Genomic DNA, 19914 nt, shown 5'->3' with positions numbered 1-19914 from the left:
TCTTTGCAGATGTCATTCTTCGCTCAAAACCTCCATTTTCATATGAACTTCATAAAAAGTTTTCACTTAGCATTCAAAGCTTTTCAAACCTTATCTCTTGGTACTCCTCTCCATAAAAAAGGAATTTAGGGAAACTAGATTGAGTTAATATATGTAAAGCACTTACAACCATACCTGGCCCATACTAAGAACTATATAGGTCTTAGCTATTATTATTATTGCTCACTTTTATTTGAATATGCTGTATGCATTTCTACTCCAGAACACTGCTAAGTCCCTTTTCCTATTTGAGTACCTCAATCTCTAAAGGAAGGAGTGATTTAAACTATCAATGACCAGCAAGAGCCAACTGTTACTGCTGGAAAGACAACTTAAATATTCTTTCTACAATAGATAGGACCTGCAAACAAGGAACTCTAATTTACCACCAAATAACAAAATTTAAGGCTGGATGAAATAAATAAAAGATAATATTTCCTTCATTCAAGAAACAGCAAATTTATGGAATGTTATTTAAAGAAAAACATAAATGGGTTCTGGATTTAGGGCAGTTACTCTTTAAATCCTGGCATATATTGGAATAACCTGGGAGCTTTAAAAAACAGTTGCCTGGACCTCATCCCAGATTTATTGAAGGGGAAGGCCTCAGACACTTGAATTTAATACTTCATAGGTGATTCTCACGTGCAACCACATCTGAGCAGCATTGGTCTAGTCCAGGGAAACTGGTTTAGGGAGGCTGATCGTGTTTGGCATATATTTTTCTGTTTTTAAAATGAAGCATACTAAGAGAACTGATTAACCTATAATGACTTATGTGTTCATGAAGTGTTCTAAAAAAACCAAAGAAACAAGAAAACAAACCTTTTCAACTTGATGTAGGGTTCAGAAGATAAATACATTACAAATACCACAGTGAGCATTCATCTAAAAGTTTGCTGGTTGGTCTTTCTATTAATTAAAAAAATTCAAAACAGAATTACTTAATATAGATTTAACTATGTACAATATTTACAACGAAAGTATACAGTTAAGTCTGTTGTGGAACAGTTGGCATTTTGGTATGTAACACTTCAGAAATTTCAAAAACAACTTTACCTCAAAAACATTTTACACAAATTTTCCAAAGTGCTGTAGCTCACTGGCTCATTTTATCTTAACAATCCAGTTTAGCAATCCAGGTACCCAAATCTCTAGGCATGAAGTAACCGATATACTACTGAGAGACAGCACTTTTATACAATAGCAGAGGCTGTTAGAAACCTTGGGTCTTTAAAACCTTATAACAATGCCCCTTTCACTCTCCAATCCTGAGACAACAAATCCTGTAGTTCCCCCTCATCATCGCTGTCAGCATTCTCTTCTTCCTTTTTCTGCAGTTCTTTTATGGTCAGGATTTCTTTAAGTTTATTTTTTATTTCATCCTGGCGATTCCGTAGCTTTTCCACCCGTCGATAACACTCTATCTGCTCATCGATCTCCCCAATCTGGCGGTCCAACCGTCCCTCCTCATCCTCTTCGGCAACTATGGCTTCGGAAATAGTGTTGACCTGCCTCATGGCTTTTTGGAATTCGTCCCACTCTTTGTCCATCTGATCTTTTGGGGCATCAACCTTTCGCACCCTTGCATCTACCTCAGGGTCGTCAAAAAAACCTTCTGGTAACGCTTCCGCGGTGTTTTCTCTCCTTTCCACCACTTTTTCATGTATTTCTGCTTTCTCAATTGACCCTGAATGAGGAATTATGGGGGCCTTGGGAGGATTAGTACTAAAGAAATCGTCTGGCAGCACACTACTTGTTACCTCCCGCGAAGAAGAAACTGAGTGCTCCTTGCCCTGTGCGTCGGACAGCGGCTTGCTGGCGTCCCCCCTTTTTCTTTCTCCATCTCCTTCCTCCTCCTCTTCCTCCTCCTCCTCATCTTCATAATCGGGGAGTAAACTGAGTCCTGAAGGCTTACTGGAAGTCGTTCTAATGAACTCCTTTCCTATTTTGTCAAAGTTGGTGGGCAACGCAGATGTGGAGGGCTGTACCTGAGGCACCAAGGTGGCCTTCGCTCTCTTGGCGTCTTGGCCGTCTGCGTCCGGCGCTTTCCTCTTGACGGTCTGAGGCGCTGAGCTGGCGGACGAACCCTGGCTGGCTTCCTTCGCGCCTTTCAGCTCGGCCACTTTCTCTCGGTGCTGCTTTCCCAGGACGTGAGTCTGCCACAGGAGCTCGCTCTTAACCGGGGTGTTACACAGGGCACAACTCAGCTGCCCCAAACGGTTGTACTTCGCGAATGGAGATTCTATCCGTTTCCGATTGGTGCTCAGACGCTGCTTCTCCTTCATTAACCGCCGCAATTCTTCCTGATTTACCACTCGCTTCCCGGCCGGAGTCCTAGCGGAGGCGGAGGACGCCATCTTGGCGACCAGACCCAAAGCGATTCTGGTTTCCGTCCGGCGAGGCATGATAATGTCACTTCCTGTAAGGGCGATGATTGGCCGAGGTTCAAGAGAGCGTGGCGTAGCGTTGGCGTTTTTGCTCAGAATCGCGACTAAGGCTTTTTTTTTTTTTTCCTGTGAACGATTAGGCTATGGCTGCGATAAAGGCCGTAAACTCCAAGGCTGAGGTGGCGCGGGCCCAGGCAGCTTTGTCTGTCAATATATGCGCCGCCCGAGGGTTGCAGGATGTGCTGCGGACCAACTTGGGTCCTAAAGGCACCATGAAAATGTGAGACGGCGGTTGGAGCGGCCGTTAGGCGGCCGGGGGCTTGTTGGGTGTCCTGGAGCCCTCTGAGGCAGGCGTCCGTGGAGCGCTGTGGATGTTCTTGCGAGCTTGATTTCCCTCATTCTCATCCCTGTCCTGAGGGTATTTCTCGCCTGGTGCAGGTGGAGGAGAAAAGCCTCCCCTAGAAGGCCCCAGGAGTGAAATTGTGACGCTCCCCCGACACCCTACTTTTCGTCAAGGTTCATATGCAGTTAGAAAGTCAGTTAATTTAGTGTCTTATTGGAAACATAAAGCATTTAACTTCTCTGCTCTTTAAGACTGTATACCTTTAGTCCATAAATTCAACAAGTAGTTTTGTATTTTGTGTGGCAATGTATTGTAGTGGAGAGGGCACAGGCTTTGGAGCCAGGAGGGCATGAGGTCAAATCCAATTTCTACTTAATACCCTGTGTCTGTGGTTCTTCATATCTATTCATCTTTTCAGTATATATTAAGCACCGTTTTCTCTAGACAAGAGTGAGGAAAAGAGACCAGTGAGGAAAAAAGGGTATAAGAGGAGAGACACATCCTCATAGTAATGAACAAAATAAATTAATATTAATGGTAAAATAAGTCACTTAGGTACTAGTTGCTGGGACACAGAAATGATCAAGATACAGTTTCTGTTCTTAAGGAGATGTGGTAGAGACGGATGTGGTAGAGTAGGATGTGCTAATTATATATAGATGCATATGATTATGCTGAGGAAAGGGAATAATTACTGATGGCAGAAGGACAAGCATCTTAAATGATGTTTGATCAGAGTCTTGGGTTGGAAGAGGGAGTAAAGGCCTTCTGGGCAGAGTAATTTCAGGAATAAGAAAGACCAATGGTGCAAATCCAATAGAAAAAACAAAACATGGTGTATTAAGGGAACCAGAAGATTTGCTTGTGGGAAAGTAGATGAGTCAGGGAAGAGAGACATAAACCAGATTGAGAAAGGTCAAGTGTCTGCTGTGTTTGGATTTTAACTTGAAAATGATGAAAAACATAAAAATCATTGGAGGACTTTTGATCAGGGAACTGACTGAATCACGTTGCCTTTTAGAAAGAAAAATGTGTGGAGGGTGTATTTTAGTTTGGAGATAACTGGATGCTATCCAAGGTAGAGATGATAACAGTGGAGATGGAGAGAAGGGGGCAGATTCAAGAGATATTTAGGTAGTAGAATTGATAGAACTTGGTGATCTAATAAATGCAGGGATGAGGGAAACTAGAGTGACTGACTGAATGAAAACGTTCACCAAAATAAAAACCTGCAGGAAATTTGCAAATTTGTGCTTTGTAGACTTTCAAGTATTCTTTGACCAAACCACTTTTCATAACTCATCAACTGCTTTTATCTTTAAATCTGTAAATGGTCCATTTGGAATGAAATTGCCATAAGCTGTCCATCTGGGGAGAAATGATTCTGTGAGCTGCAAATGGTGGTAATTACCATGGCATATTCCCATGGTACAGTAGTTTTCCAAGCCCAGTTCCCTCTGTTGAGGATAATGGGATGGCAAGCACTGGGAGTGTCTTCCTACCACATGAAGTTAATATCATTGTTCTCTGAACAGGCTTGTTTCTGGTGCAGGTGACATCAAACTCACCAAAGATGGCAATGTGCTGCTCCAAGAGATGGTGAGCTGATGCTGCTGACTTTAATAAACCTTAATAAGCCTTAATTAGGAGCATAGTAGAACTTGTTTATCTGTAAGCCAAGGCTGTCAGCTAAATACTGCAGTCTTGAGTCTTGAGATATGCTTGTTGAATTAGACTTCAATAAAAAAATTTTTTTTGGCCGGGTGTGGTAACTCACTCCTGTAATCCCAACACTTTGGGAGGCTGAGGTGGCCAAATTGCTTGAGCCCAGGAGTTCAAGACCAGGCTTGGTGAAACCCGTCTCTACAAAAAAAAAAAAAAAAAGAAATTTGCTCAGTGTAGTAGCATGTGCCTGTAGTAGTCCCAGCTACTCAGGAGGCTGAGGTAAGAGGATCACTTGAGCCCAGGAGGCCAAGGCTGCAGTGAACTTGAGATCGTGCCACTGCACTCCAGCCTGGGTGACAGAGTGAAACACTGTCTCAAAAAAAAAAAAAAAAAAAAAAAAAAGAGTTTTTTTTTCTGGCTCTTTCCAAGTCTTTGTATACTTATACATATGTTATATACTTAGACATACTTATAAATTAATAATATCTTTTAGGGTACTGCCTTATGTTCTTTGTAATTATGGAAAAATAAAAATATCCTTTGCAAGTTTAATAAATGTATTCATTTTGAGATTGAAGGATTTAATCTTATTTTAGAAATGTCATTGCATTCTGAAGCAAAGACTTATGAAATCTTCAGACCTCATTACCTGTCACTTTTAAAATTTTGGACTTGACATTTAGGTATTGATATTACAAAACTTGTAAACTTGTAGAATGAAGCTTATTTCATTTTTTAATTTTACTGCTGACCCCTAGGTTATCTTGTTTTTGGTGACCTACTTTCTTATCTCATCCTCTCTTTTTAAATCTGTTGCTTGCTTTTTCCAGCAAATTCAACATCCAACAGCTTCCTTGATAGCAAAAGTAGCAACAGCTCAGGATGACGTCACAGGAGATGGTACTACTTCAAATGTTCTAATTATTGGAGAGTTATTAAAACAAGCTGATCTGTACATTTCTGAGGTATTAGAATTTCACAGAGTTTATATGTTATTTTGAATGGCAAGTTATTTTTTTAACTAGTAAAATGATTGCATTTTAGATGTTATTTTTGTTTTATTAATTAACTATTTATTTTGAGACGGAGTCTCACTGTGTCACCCAGGCTAGAGTGCGGTGACAGGATCTCGACTCATTGCAACCTGCGCCTCCCAGATTCAATCGATTCTCGTGCTTCAGCTTCCCGAGTAGCTGAGATTATAAGCCACCATGCCCGGCTAATTTTTGTATTTTTATTAGAGACAGGGTTTCACTATCATGGCCAGCCTGGTCTCGAGCTCCTGACCTCAGGTGATCCACCAGCCTTGGCTTCCCAGAGTGCTGGGATTACAGACATAAGCCATCACGCCTGGCCTAGACAGTTAATTTTAATTAAGATATTCTTGGACAATTATAAATGGAAATAATAATGAACTTTGTTGGCCAAAATACTGCCTTTTATTGGAGTTATATACCTCTTTTAAAAATGAAATATTTAAGAGACATAAAAAAAGTAAAAAATTACCCATGTATCCATGGGTAATTAAGAAAGTAAAACACCATAGATAAAGTTGAAACCAAATTATGCACCCTTGTAAAACAACTGGAGAAAAATTATTGAAGGTTTTCTTTATTGTGAATTTACCTTCCTTTCTAGTTTCATTTTTCTTTATAAATCATCTACTTCAGCCAGAGTCCACCATTCACTGGCCTCTGAAAACATCATGTACGTTTCTACCTTTCTCTAATTAAGTATCTCTTTTCTCCGTATCTGAACTTTTTCTGTCTTTCAGGGACCATTTCAGCAAAGCATAACCTTGTCAGAAATGATTCTCTGTGTTTCGTTTAGTATTGGGAATTTTCTATTAATTCAGTACTTGCAACTTAGGATGCTTTTGGCTGTAAACAACTTGACTGAAACTCACTTGAACAATAAGGAAATGATTATCTCCCATAATAGAAAATGGAGAGATGAGGCAGACTGTCTGGTCATAAAATTCAGTCTTCAAGTACACAGATTCTTTGTCTCTTAGCTCTTCCACTCACAGTGTTGTTTCATCCTAAGAGTATTTCCATCTGGAAAGTAAGAGGCCGGGCGCGGTGGCTCAAGCCTGTAATCCCAGCACTTTGGGAGGCTGAGGTGGGTGGATCACCTGAGGTCGGGAGTTTGAGACCAGCCTGACCAACATGGAGAAACCTCATCTCTACTAAAAATACAAAATTAGCCGGGTGTGGTGGCGCATGCCTGTAATCCCAGCTACTCAGGAGGCTGAGGCAGGAAAATCGCTTGAACCCAGCAGGCGGAGGTTGCAGTAAGCCGAGATTGTGCCATTGCACTCTAACCTGGGCAATAAGAGTGAAACTCCATCTCAAAAAAAAAAAAAAAAAAGGTAAGACTGGCTGGGCACAATGGCTCATGCTTGTAATCCCAGCACTTTGGGAGGCTGAGGCAGGAGGATCACTTGAGCCCAGGAATTTGAGACCAGTCTGGGCAACATAGTGAGACCCCGTCTTTAGAAATAATAAAAAAAATTAGGCTTGATGGCATTCCGCATGTGGTCCTAGCTACTTGGGGAGCTGAGGCAAGAGGACTGCCTGAACCCAGGAGGTGCAGGCCGCAGTAAGCCATGATCGTACCAGTGTACTCCAGCCTGGGTGACAGAGTGAGACTCAGTCTCTAAAAGAGAGAGAGAGAGAAGAGAGAGGACAGGACAGAGGAGAGAGAAGAAAGACTGTCAGAGGAAAGTAGGCAGAGGGCAAGATAAAGCCATTCAGGAGGCTTTTCTTTGGTATGATTGGGCCAACTTTAGTATTATGTCCATCCCAAGCCAGTAACAGTTTTTATGGGAATTGACTTAGACTAATCAGGATCTACTCCTTGAGCTGGAGATAAGATCAGCTTTCTCCAAAGCACAAGTGGGAGAGGGAAACCCAAACCAAATTAGGGTTGGGTTAGGAAGAAAGGAGTTTGGCAAGGGTGAGATGCTAACAGACATTATGAAACTCTGTGACCGTACAGTGATAGAGCTGGGCACAGTATGTGATAGAATCACTGAGGCTGGAGGGACATCCTAAACCAGCCTGAAGCAGTCAGGAAGAACTCTCTGGAGGAAGTAAGACCTGACCTAAATCTTCAGGATGAGGAGAAGTGAACCAGACAAAAAAGCGAGGGTTGAGGAGAATGGCTTTGCAGGCAGAAGGAACAACATAAGCAAAGTCACAGAGAAGACAAACAACATGGTGTTGTATGAAGCTACAGGCATTTTGATGTTGCTGGAATTTCAAGGGATGTGAACAGTAGTGGAGAAGAGGCTGGAGAGGGAAGTGGGAGCCAGATCACAGAGGGCATATAGTATGCTAACCAACAAGCTTAGACTTCATCCAGTGGTATTACATACCAAACATAGAAACATACTAATGACTGATACGGTCAGATTGGCATTTTAAATATTTGGGGGATGGTTTTAAGGGAGTCTAGACCAGAGGTTTTCATAGTAATCTGGATGAAAGATTGTGGGGTCCTAGCTTGAAGACATTTATGAAAATGGTTAATAACATAGCCTCTAGAGTCACGTCTCATGGGTTTAAACAACCTGGTTTCACTTCTTATTATCTTGGTCATCTAAGGCAAATTACATTATCCCTTTAAGCCTCGGTCTTCTTATCTGTGAAACAGGAAAAATAATAATACCCACTTCATAGTGTGGCTAGAGAATTAAATAACTCGTGTAAAAGTCTTAGTCATGTCCAGCACAAATACTCAATGTCAACTTTTAAAGATTATTATAGGATTGATGTAAAGAAAAGAAGTAAGGGAATGAATTAGACCAAGTGCTAGCTTTTACAAGTTTGTGTATTATTTTATGGAACAAAAAATACTATTAAAAATATTTTGTCATAATTTTAGACCTATAGAAAAGTTGCAAGCACACTACAAAGAATTCCTGTATACTTTTTACACAGATTCTTATTTTCTTTTCTCTCATTCTCTGCCTGCCCTGTTCTCTTCCTTAGTATCAGTGTACATATTCTTTTTAAACTCTATGTTGCAGACGTGATCTAAATATTTTAGTGTATGTTTCTTAAAACCAGGGAATTATATAATTGCAGTATAGTTATAAAAACCAGGAAATTAATAACAGTAACACATTGATACATTAGTATTATCTAATCTGCATTCCATTCAAATTTCACCATTTGTATTAATAGTGTTCTTTATAGAAAAAAAAGATCTAAGTTCATGCATTGCATTCAGTTGTTGTGTTCCTTTAGTATCCTTTAAGCTAGACTAGTTCCTGAGGTGCCTTTTATGCTTCATGATATTGCTACTTTTAAGGAGTACCAGCCAGTTATTTTGTAGAAAGTCCCTCAATGTGGATTTGCCTATTTCCTCAATTAAACTTAGGTTATAGATTGTTGGCAGGAATACCACAGAAGTGTTGTGTTCTGCTGAATGCATCATATCAGCAGGCATGTAATGCCTGTCTCTCTCATTACTGTGATGTTAACTTTGATCACTTGGTGAAGTGGTAGACACCACAGTGTTCTGTCTGCCACTTTTCCCCAATTCAGTGGTGGTTCTTTTCCTCTGCATTGAAAAGAATATTTTTGTGTGTGCCCATTCAGAAGGGCACCACATGCCAACAATGTAGTCAAAATTTTTGGAAATAAAAAGGACTTTTGTAATTTTTTGTACTAGACTTGAAGCTTTACTGTAAGTTTGAGATTGTTTCAAGTATGAAGCACTAAAATGACTTATAGATTATGTACACTTATATATCATGGCAATAATGTGAGTAACTGTTTTTGGGCATAATATATTAATCAGACAGGTTGGTTACTTTTACATTGGATGACTTATTTTATAATTTATAATTTTACGTTGATGTAACAGGGCCTGCACCCTAGAATAATAACTGAAGGATTTGAAGCTGCAAAGATAAAAGCACTTGAAGTTTTGGAGGAAGTTAAAGTGACAAAGGAGATGAAAAGAAAAATCCTCTTAGATGTAGCTAGAACATCATTACGAACTAAAGTTCATGCTGAACTGGCTGATGTGTTAACAGAGGTATGTTATTAAACTTTTGCATTCAGAATAAATATAGCCTAGCGCATGGTGATATTTTTATTTTTTCTGTAAGATAATCAAGGATTGCATGTGGTTTTTTGGACATAAAATACGGAAGACAGACAGTTATTGTATAGGCCTAACTGTAGATTAGATTTGACTGGTGAGAACAGTATTTGTAATTTTCAGAAGTATCATACTAGGCCTTTTTTTTGTGTGTGTGTGACAGAGTCTCACTCTGTTGCCGAGGCTGGAGTGCAGTGGCATGATCTTGGCTTACTGCAATCTCCACCTCCCAGGTTCCAGCGATTCTCCTGCCTCAGCCTCCCAGCTAATGCCTGTAGCTGGGATTACAGGCATGTGCCACCATGCCCAACTAATGTTTGTATTTTTAGTAGAGAGCGGGTTTCACCATGTTGGTCAGGCTGGTCTCCAACTCCTGACCTCAAGTGATCTGCCCACCTCGGCCTCCCAAAGTGCTGGGATTACAGGTGTGAGCCACCGCGCCCGGCCTCATACTAGGTCTTTTTTTTTTTTTTTAAATGTGACTTGATAGTTGGGAGAGGTTTCACTGCCTGCAGATCATCTCCTGTGGAAGCTCTTGAATAGTATACTGGTCTTTTTAAACCTAGAGGTCCATATTTTATTATGTGAGGTGACGCATGAGATAGTATTTTTAGCAGTGTACCTTGTAGATAAGGTTACCAATATAATGGAATGTGAGTGATGTGATATATTAATATATTAATATTCACATCTTGGAAATGTATATTTGTGTAGTTTATTTCTTTTACTTATTAATTTTTTTGAGACAGAGTCTTACTCTGTCACCCAGGCTGGAGTGCGGTGGCATGATCTTGGCTCGTTGCAACCCCCGTCTCCCAGGTTCAAGTGATTGTCCTACCTCAGGCTCCCAGGTAGCTGGGATTACAGGCACGTACCACCACGCCCAGCTAATTTCTGTATTTTTAGTAGAGATGGGGGTCTCACTATGTTACCAAAGCTTGTCTTGAACTCCTGACCTCAAATGATCCACCCACCTGGGGCTTCCAAAGTGCTGGGATTACAGGCATGGGCCACCACATCTGGCCAGTGTTTTGTTTATTTCTAAAGATAGAATATATACCATATAGGCCGGGCATGGTGGCTCACGCTTGTAATCCCAGCAATTTAGGAGGCCAAGGTGGGGAGACCACCTGAGGTCAGGAGTTTGAGACCAACCTGGCCAACATGGTAAAATCCTGTCTCTACTCAAAATACATAAATTAGCTGGGCATGGTAGCAGGCATCTGTAATCCCAGCTACTTGGGAGGCTAAAGCAGGAGACTCACTCCGGGAGGGAGGGGGAGTTTGCAGTGAGCCGAGATTATGCCACTGCACTCTAGCCTGGGTGACAGAGTGAAACTTTGTCTCAAAAAAAAAAAAAGAAAACCAAAAAAAAAATGTATTTTATATAAAGATAAGATTGGCTGTATATTTTGGGAAGGCTTTTATCAGGTGGCAATGATTTGATATCCTTATTGTTTCTCAGCTTTGTAGTTTCTGAAACTTGAATATATTTGTTTACCAGGAATGATAAATTCTTAGGAAACAAATTCATAAGACATTGACATACAAAGCAGAATATTATCTTAATAATTTACTTTGAGAACTACAAATGCCAAATGTACTGGAATACCTGAGTTGTTTCTGGTCGATTCTCCTTACCATTAAAAAAACCAACTTGGGAAATCAGATTAAGATCAGACAATTTCTTGATGAGCAGAGTCAGAAGAAAGGCTCTGCTGTGTTTTTTGCTGTTAGAGTACTTAAATGGCCCAAAATCTTCATGCTGCTAGGGCACCCATTCTGTTTTAGAGTTACAGAAACACCGATATTCTCACTATCCAATGGCCTTTGTCTTACTTGTTATTTGCCTCTAAAATAAAATATTATGTTACCTAAAATTTGCCTAAAATATTAGGCAAAGTGTTCTAATATACCATTTTTTTCTGCTTTATGTATATTTTAGGGTAGTTATAACTTGACCTCTTAATTTCTGCAGTTATTTATTATTTTTATATCATTTTCTGAGCTAAGCAATAAGGTGTGTTGTGCTATGCTTCTTAAATTGTATATCCCTGGTCATATGTGTCAGAATAAATGAGATGTATCTTTTTGAAGTGTCAATTTTACTTTACAATTTTTGGGGAAAACATTATTTTTACATTGAGATAAACATATTATGGGATGACATGGAAACTTCATGATCAAACATGATACTTTAAAATTTCCTGTTATTATAGCCAGCAAATTGGAACTATTACTTTAGATTATATTTCCTTCTTTTCCATTAAGGTGCCCTTTGGTGGAAAAGTTTGGATAGTCTTGGTATGATAGAAAGAGTAGTCACTTGGCAGTTAAGGAGCCCTGAATTCTAGTCCTGGCCCTGTTACTAGCTGTTAGATCTTATTTACAAACTGTAACTTCTTAAGGTCTTATCTCAGTTGCCTTGTGTATAAAATAAAAGGTTTTGACCTAAAGATCTCTGAAGTTTCTTTAGACTCTAAAGTGTCTGTTGGCATTGATTATTATTAGTGTCCATAATAAAGTGGCACATATTGGTCTTGCCCTATGTTTTGAATCCTGAAGGCTTTTATCTCCTTAGTCTGGTGGTAGATTGTTTGGGCCATTGGTTTATTTTAGTAGTCCAAATAACTTACTGTTCTCATTCACTTCTCTTTCAGGCTGTGGTGGATTCTGTTTTGGCTGTTAGAAGACCAGGTTACCCTATTGATCTCTTCATGGTAGAAATCATGGAGATGAAGCATAAATTAGGAACAGATACAAAGTAAATTACATAAGCTTTGACAACATATGGGTTCTAGAATTTTTTAAAGATATTCTTTTGTTAAATTTATTACTTACTTTTATTCAACATAAATATATTCATTCAACATATATTAAGTCACTGCTCTGGGTGATGGGAATGAAGAGTAAACAGAACAGAATTTCTTTCCCAAAGAAGCTTATGTTTCTAATTTAAATAGAAAAAAAAAATCATGTGTGTTATTTTATAGTGGACAGGGAAGGCCACTCTGATAAGAACCTAAAGAGCTAAGGGGTCTCTGAAGAAACAAGGCAGCTAGCCATGTGCACATCTGGAGCAGGATGGTTCTAAGCAGAAGGAATGACCTCTGAAGAGGTCCTGAGGCAGAAGTGTGACTGGGTTGTTACAGTGTGCCTGGAGCACAGGGAGAGGAGGTGAGGCAAAAGGGGCCAGATTATGGAGTACCTTGTTGATTTTGGATTTACTGTTTTAAAACTTCGTATTATAGAAAATTGTGAACATATATAGAGAGAACAGAATAGGGAACTTCTACATACCTGTTAGCTATCTTTATCAATTTCCAATATATGAAGCAATCTTATTTCAACCATACCCCTCCCTCTTTCCCCCTGCCACCCTGGATTATTTTGAAGCAAATTCAGACATCATATACCACCTCTAAATATCATGTAATCCATAAAACATAAACCCCCTGCTTTTACCTAATACATCCACAAAACATGATAACACGTTAAAAATTAATAACTCATTAATACCACCACATTTCCAGTTTATAGTCTAATTTGTCTAAGAGTTGTCTCAGATTTTTTTCAGTTTTGTTTGGATTAAGATCTACACACAGTCTGTATACTGCACTTAGGTGATACCTCTTTTTAAGTCTCTGTTAATTTGTAGGTTCTTTCTTTCTCTCATTGTTTTTCACCTTGATAATTATTTTGGAAAAGGGAAGATTTTTGATTACTCATGCAATTTTCTTTTTTTCTTCTCTTATTTTTTTTTTTTGAGATGGAGTCTCACTCTGTCCCCCAGGCTGGAGTGCAATGGCGTGATCTCAGCTCACTGCAGCCTCCACCTATTGGGTTCAAGTGATTTCCCTGCCTCAGCCTCCTGAGTAGCTGGGACTACAGGTGCGTGGCACCACACCCGGCTATGTTTTTATATTTTAGTAGAGACAGGTTTCACCATGTTGGTCCGGCTGGTCTTGAACTCCTGACCTCGTGATCCACCTGCCTCCGCGGTCCAAAGTGCTAGGATTACAGGTGTGAGCCACCGCTCACGGCCCCACTCATGCAATTTTCTTAATGGCTATAGGACTAGTTAGGTTTTCTACTTATTTTTTGAATCATTTTTGTAAGTAACGTTTTCTAAGAAATGTGTCCATTTTGTTTAACTCTGAAATTTTTGGTATAAAATGTTCATAAATATCCTTATAGGCATACAATTTTTATAAGGATCCTGTTTGCAGGATCTATAATGGTATCACCATTTATTTCTGGTGTTATTTATGCCTTCCTTTCCTTTTTTTGATAATTTTTTCCCAGAGGTTTGTTTTTGTTTCACAGTGTCTTTCTCTTTATTATTAATTTGCTTTTTTGGAATTTTGTGGGGACTTTTTTGCTGCTTCTGTTTTATTGTGATAGCTACTTAGGTTATTAATTTTCAGTCTTCTGCTTTTGAATACAGTACTTAAAACCTTAACATTTTTCTCAAAGTATTATTCAGCTGCATCCTTCAAGTTTTGATATGTAATCATAATTTTTATTCAGTTTAAAATATTTTCTAATTTCAACTAGAAGTGTGCTTCTTAACATGGGGAAATTTTAGTTATTACTGATACCTAGCTTAATTACGTTATGGTCAGAGAATATGCTCTATGAGATTTTTGCTCCTTTGAAATTTGTTGACACTTGCTTTATGGCTCAGTGTATAGTCAGCTTTTGTTATGTTAATGTTTCGTGTACTTGAAAGGAATGTATGCTGCAGTTGGTAGGTACAATTTTATATACTGTCCATTAAGATCAAGGTATCCTGTTAATCCTGTTGTTCAGAACTTCTATATCCTTATTGATGTTTTGACTGCTTATTCTGTCAATTACCGAGTGAAATGTATTAATATCTTTCAATATTATTGTGCACCTGTTTATATTTTACTTTAGTTTTGAGTAAACTGAATAAAACTGAATAAAAATTAGTTTTGAGAGTTTTGCTTTATATATCTTGAGACAATCTTTTTAGATGCATAGTTTTTAAACTATTACATATTTCCTGGGGCATTGAACTTTTGTACTGATACGAAGCAACTTTTTTCTAGTAATATCTTTAAAAGTATAATGTATCTGATATTGATAATTATATTTAAAAAATCTTTACATGTTAAAAGCTGTTGTACCAGCTTGCCTGCCTGCCTGCCTGCCTTCCTTCCCTCCTTCCTTCCCTCCTTCCTTCCTTCCCTCCTTCCTTCCTTCCCTCCTTCCTTCCTTCCTTTCTCTCTCTCTTTCCTTCCTTCCTCCCTCCCTCCCTCTCTTCCTCCCTCCCTCCCTCCCTTTCCTTCCTTTCCTTTCTTTTTTTTTGAGATAATGTTTCGCTCTTGTTGCCTAGGCTGGAGTGCAACGGTGTGATCTTGGCTCACCGCAACCTCTGCCTCCTGGGTTCAAGCGATTCTTCTGCCTCAGCCTCCCAAGTAGCTGGGATTATAGGCATGTGCCACCATGCCCAGCTAATTTTGTATTTTTTTTTTTTTTTTTTAGTGGAGACGGGGTTTCTCCATGTTGGTCCAGCTGGTCTTGAACTCCCGACCTCAGGTGATCCACCCACCTCTGCCTCCCAAAGTGCTGGGATTGTGGGCGTGAGCCACCGTGCCTGGCTTTGCTTTGCTTTGCCTTGCCTTTTGCCTTTTTGCCTTTTGCCTTTGGCCTTTCCTTCCCTTTACTTTTTTTTTTTCTGATACAGGGTCTTACTCTGTCACCCAGGCTGGAGGGCAGTGGCACAATTATGGCTCACTGCAGCCTTGACCACCTGGGCTCCAGTGATCCTCCCACCTTAGCCTCTTGAGTAGCTGGGACCACAGATATATGCCACCATGTCTGGCTAATTTTTGTATTTTGTGTCAAGACAGGATTATGCCATGTTGCCCAGGCTGGTCTCAAACTCCTGAACTCAAGGGATCCACCACCTGCCTCGGCCTCCCATAGTGCTGTGATTACAGCATGAGCCACCATGCCAGGTCCATCTGGGTTTTTTTTTTTTTTTTTTTGAGTTGAAGTTTTGCTCTTGTTACCCAGGCTGGAGTGCAGTGGTGCGATCTTGGCTCACTGCAATCTCTGCCTCCTCTGGGTTCAAGTGATTCTCCTGCCTTAGCCTCCCAAGTAACTGGTATTACAGGCATGTGCCACCACACTCAGCTAATTTTGTATTTTTATCAGAGATGGGGTTTCACCATGTTGGTCAGGCTGGTCTCAAACTCTTGACCTCAAGTGATCCACCCTCCTCGGCCTCCCAAAGTGCTGGGATTATAGTCATGAGCCACTGTGCCCAGCCCAGTTTTCTTTTAATTAGTATTTGCCTGTCATATCTTTGTGTATGTTTTTACTTTCACTGTTTCTCTCTTTACATGATTTTTGTGTCATATAGGTAGATTAAAATATTAAATCTGATAATCTTTATTAACAGGAGCATTTAATCCTTTATGTTTAATACAGTTATGGATATATTTGATTTAAAATTTACCATCTTAACAGTGGACTTTGGGGACCCGGGGGAAAGGGTGGGAGGATGATGAGGGATAAAAGACTTGACTTTGGGTACAGTGTACACTGCTCGGGTGATGGGTGCACCAAAATCTCAGAAATCACCACTAAAGAACTTATTTTATGTAACCAAACACCACGTGTTCCCCAAAAAGCTATTAAAATTTTTAAAAAAGCAAATTAAAAAGTTTGCCATCTTGTTTTATACTTTCTACTTATCCTTACTTATTTATTTATTTTTTTCTTTTTTGAGACGGAGTGTCACTCTGTCACCAGGCTGGAGTGCAGTGGCTTGATCTTGGCTCACTGCAACTTCTGCCTCCCAGGTTCAAGTGATTCCCTCAGCCTCCCAAGTGGCTGGGACTACAGACATGCACCACCACGCCTAGCTAATTTTTTGTATTTTAGTAGAGATGGGGTTTCACCATGTTGGCCAGGCTGGTCTTGAACTCCTGACTTCAAGCAATCCACCTGCCTCGGCCTCCCAAAGTGCTGGGATTACAGGTGTGAGCCACCGTGCCCAGCCATCTGTGTAGCTTTTTGCATCTCAGCCTTCCATTTGGGATTGCTTTTCTTCTGCCTAAAGTTCATCCTATAGATTTTCCTTAGTGATAGTTTGTTGGAGGTATACTTTCAGTTTTTCTTTGCCTGAAAATGCCTTTAGCTTTATTCTTTGATACTTTCATTGTGTGTTTACTAGGTTGGCAGTTAGTTTCTTTCAGCTGATTGAAGATATTGTTCTATTGTTTTCTAGTTTTCATTATTGCTGTACAGATATTAGCCATGAGTCCTTTATTTACCTAGGTGATTTTAAGATATTTGTCTTTGGTATTGTATACCTTTACTATGATGTAGCTAGGTATGGATTTCTTTTTGTTTATTCTGGTTGACATTTTCTGGGTTTTTGAGTGTTATTGTTTTTATCTGATTCTGGAAAATTTCCATCTATTATCTGTTTAAGCATTTGTTTTGTTCATCCCTTCTCCTTCTCCAACTAAATGTATGCTTGATGTTCTTAATTTAGTTTTTTATGTACTTTTTGTCTTGTTGTCTTTTGTGTTGCATTCTGGATAATTTCTAGTGATATATTTTGTTGTTTCCCAATTTTCTCTTAAACGATGTCTACTCTACTTTAAAACCCTTGATTTTTTCTACTTTAAAATCCCTTGATTTAAAAATAAACTTTCTAATGAAGTGTAATACACACTAAAAATGCAAGTATCATAACAACATGGCTTGATTAATTTTCTGAATATATCTGTGTAATCAGCACTCTTACAAGAAACAGAACTACTAGTACCTTAAAAGCCCCTCTTTTGCTCCCTTTCAGCCATATTTCTTCTAGAGTAATCTGAATTTCTACCACATAGATTGTTATATGTTTCGTACTTGTATAAGGAATCATAAGGTAGGTATTCTTTGTTTCTGACCTTTTTCATTTAGCATTGTTTGTGAGACTCATTTGTATTTCTGTGTGATTAGTAGATTGGTCATTCTCTTTGCTATTTAGTATTTTTTTGTGTTAATATACCACAGTTTATTCATTCTGCTATTGATTGGCATTTAGGTACTTTGCAATTTTTGCCCATTATTAATAGTGCTGCTATAAACATTGCAATATTCTTTTATTAGACATATGGATATATGTCTGTTGTTTTCTTGAATTTTTTATATCTGTGTGTATATGTGTGGATATCCTTATTTACTATTTATAGAAGTTCTATTTGTTTCTTAAATCTGCCATGTTACTTTTTATGGTGTTCAATTCCTTGCAAATCTTTCCAAACTTGCCCTTTTTTCTTTCTTTAAACATATAGTTAATGTTTGATAATTATAATATCTAAAGTTTTGACTTGTCCCTTTCTGGTGTTTATTGTATTTTACTGGTTCTCACTCATCATGCTTTGTTTTCATATGTGCCATTCATTGTGCTTGAAAAAGGTATTGGTAGAAATAATTTGAGACCTAGAATGAAGCTGCCTTTCTGCAGAGAGGATTTGCATTTGCTGCCTCAAGGAGCTAGGGACTACTTTAAATTAAATTCACAGTTTGAGGTTTTTGGGAATATCCATTTGACTTGAATTCCAACTGTAAGTCCATGTGAGGGCTGATTATTTCTGGCTTCCTTCTGGATAATCATGAGTATGTAGCCTTTGTGGTTCCAACTTAATGTGAAGAGGGTCTCCTGTAAGACATTCCACCTTGGATGAGCTCTGGGCTTTCTGTTTTCTTCTCATTGTGAAGACATTGAAACCAAACTTCAGATTTGCCTGGATTGTCAAATGACTTTAAGATAAAAGAACCTACTGTTCCTGCAGTTCTCTGCTTACCTTTTGGAGTTTCTGTTTTATTTCAGTTTTGGCCTAGTAATTATATACTATCTCATAGCTCTTCAATGTTGCTAAGGTTTTTTTGCTTTTAAGCCAGCATGTTTAGTTGTTTTTGATAGTAGGATTGATCTCAGTTAGCCTACTATTGCTAAGGATAACAAGTTCTTGATTTATATTTCAGAAGGTTATCTGTGGATTTTGTGTGGGGAATACATACAAAATGGCTGATTGGGAGGTAAAAGAGGGCCAAGGGCAGAAACCAGAGACCAATTAGGAATGTTGGTATAGTACAAGTGAGAAATGAAAATGGTTTGGATTAGGGTGTACTTAGAAGGAAAGGGCAATAGGATTTGTTGAGGGTTCAACATAGGACATGACAGAAACAGAGCAGTCAGGGATATCTCTTAGGCCTTTTCATGATCAGCAGGAAAAGTGGAGGTGCTGTTTCTTGGGATGGAGAAGACTAGGAGGAGCAGATTTGGGGAGATAAATCCAGAGTTCAGTTTGAGAATGTTATGTTTAAAATGCCTATTAGGCATCCATGTGGAGATGTTGAGTAGGAATTTGGAGAGATGTCTGGAGTTCAGAATAGAGGTCTGCCCTAGAAGTATGTATTTGAGAATCATTAGTGTATAAATGACTTAAAGCCATGAGTTAATGAGACCATCTGGGAAGTGAATATAGTAAAGGAAGTTTAAAGCATGATCCCTGGGAAGTTGGATGTTTAGAGTTTGAGAATATGAGGTGGATTCAGCAAAAGGGATTGAGAAGGGGGCAGTCAATGAGGCATTAAAGCCAAGGGAGAGTGGTGCCCCAGAAGTCAAAAGAAGAAAGTATTGCAAGGAGACAATAATCAGCTGTGTCATATGCTACTGAAAGTTTGAGTACATTGCTGTTACTGAGAGTTGAGAGTTGATTGTTATATTTGGAAAACATTTACTTTTTTAGTGGCTTTAATGAGAACTGATTGAATAAAGAGGTGGAAATAAAAGTCAGACTGAAGGTGGGCTCAAGAGAGAATGGTTACTGAGAGAAGTGTAGCTACAAAGGAGAACAGAGAAATGGGGCAGTAGCTAGAAGGGAATATGGGAATGGGGCTGAGGGAGAAGGATTTTTTGTATTAATGACAGGAATTGTTACTGCAAGTTTGTATGCTGGTAAGAATGGTCCTTTAGGTGAGAAGAATTGATATGGGGGATTAGGGGCCAGTGCAAGAACAGAGAAGGAAATGGAGTCCAGTACACAAGTAGAGAGGTTACCCATAGAGAGGAACATGGACAGCTCATTCATAGTAGAAGGAGGTTCAGGTTCAAGTGCAAGTGGATTGGTAGAAGTAGTAATGGGACAATGTTTCTATTTTCTCAAAGAAACAATGTCATTTCCTGACAGTAGGGAGGGAGGAAAGTGAAGAAGGCTTGAAAAGTGAGGAATGTTGAACATAGTGTTTTTGTTTCTTCCTAGATATGTTTACATTCTGTTAAGAGGTGGAATAATCTAGTTAAAGTAAAATTTTGAAAACTTC

At 39.1% G+C, this 19914-nt stretch overlaps 2 protein-coding genes across 4 annotated transcripts in view; one reads left to right on the top strand and one right to left on the bottom strand.

Annotated features, from left to right (window-relative positions):
* CCT6B (chaperonin containing TCP1 subunit 6B) overlaps window positions 1-19914 on the top strand; it is a 52840-nt gene that overhangs the window by 16932 nt on the left and 15994 nt on the right. The window contains exons 1-5 of one of the 3 annotated variants that reach the window (XM_050765641.1): window positions 2456-2709; window positions 4308-4371; window positions 5268-5402; window positions 9313-9486; window positions 12213-12316. In XM_050765641.1, the coding sequence (XP_050621598.1) occupies window positions 2573-2709; window positions 4308-4371; window positions 5268-5402; window positions 9313-9486; window positions 12213-12316 (614 nt within the window). In that variant the 5' untranslated portion in view covers window positions 2456-2572. Of the gene's footprint in view, window positions 1-2455; window positions 2710-2729; window positions 2946-4307; window positions 4372-5267; window positions 5403-9312; window positions 9487-12212; window positions 12317-19914 lie in introns of those variants that run through there. The other 2 variants (XM_050765643.1, XM_050765642.1) reach the window with 2 other exon arrangements.
* ZNF830 (zinc finger protein 830) lies at window positions 611-2447 on the bottom strand. Its single transcript, XM_050765647.1, has one exon. It carries the CDS (start codon window positions 2445-2447, stop codon window positions 1281-1283), a length of 1167 nt encoding a protein of 388 aa, XP_050621604.1. The 3' UTR covers window positions 611-1280.

This window comes from Macaca thibetana, chromosome 16 (genome assembly GCF_024542745.1).
Source record: "Macaca thibetana thibetana isolate TM-01 chromosome 16, ASM2454274v1, whole genome shotgun sequence".
Classification (NCBI taxonomy): Eukaryota; Metazoa; Chordata; class Mammalia; order Primates; family Cercopithecidae; genus Macaca; species Macaca thibetana.
Note: the sequence above shows the minus strand (reverse complement) of the source record. Positions and strands in the feature narration are given on the sequence as shown.

Excerpts from the sequence above, each read along its gene's own strand:
- ZNF830 (XM_050765647.1), bottom strand. The coding sequence starts at position 2,447 with ATGCCTCGCCGGACGGAAACCAGAATCGCTTTGGGTCTGGTCGCCAAG.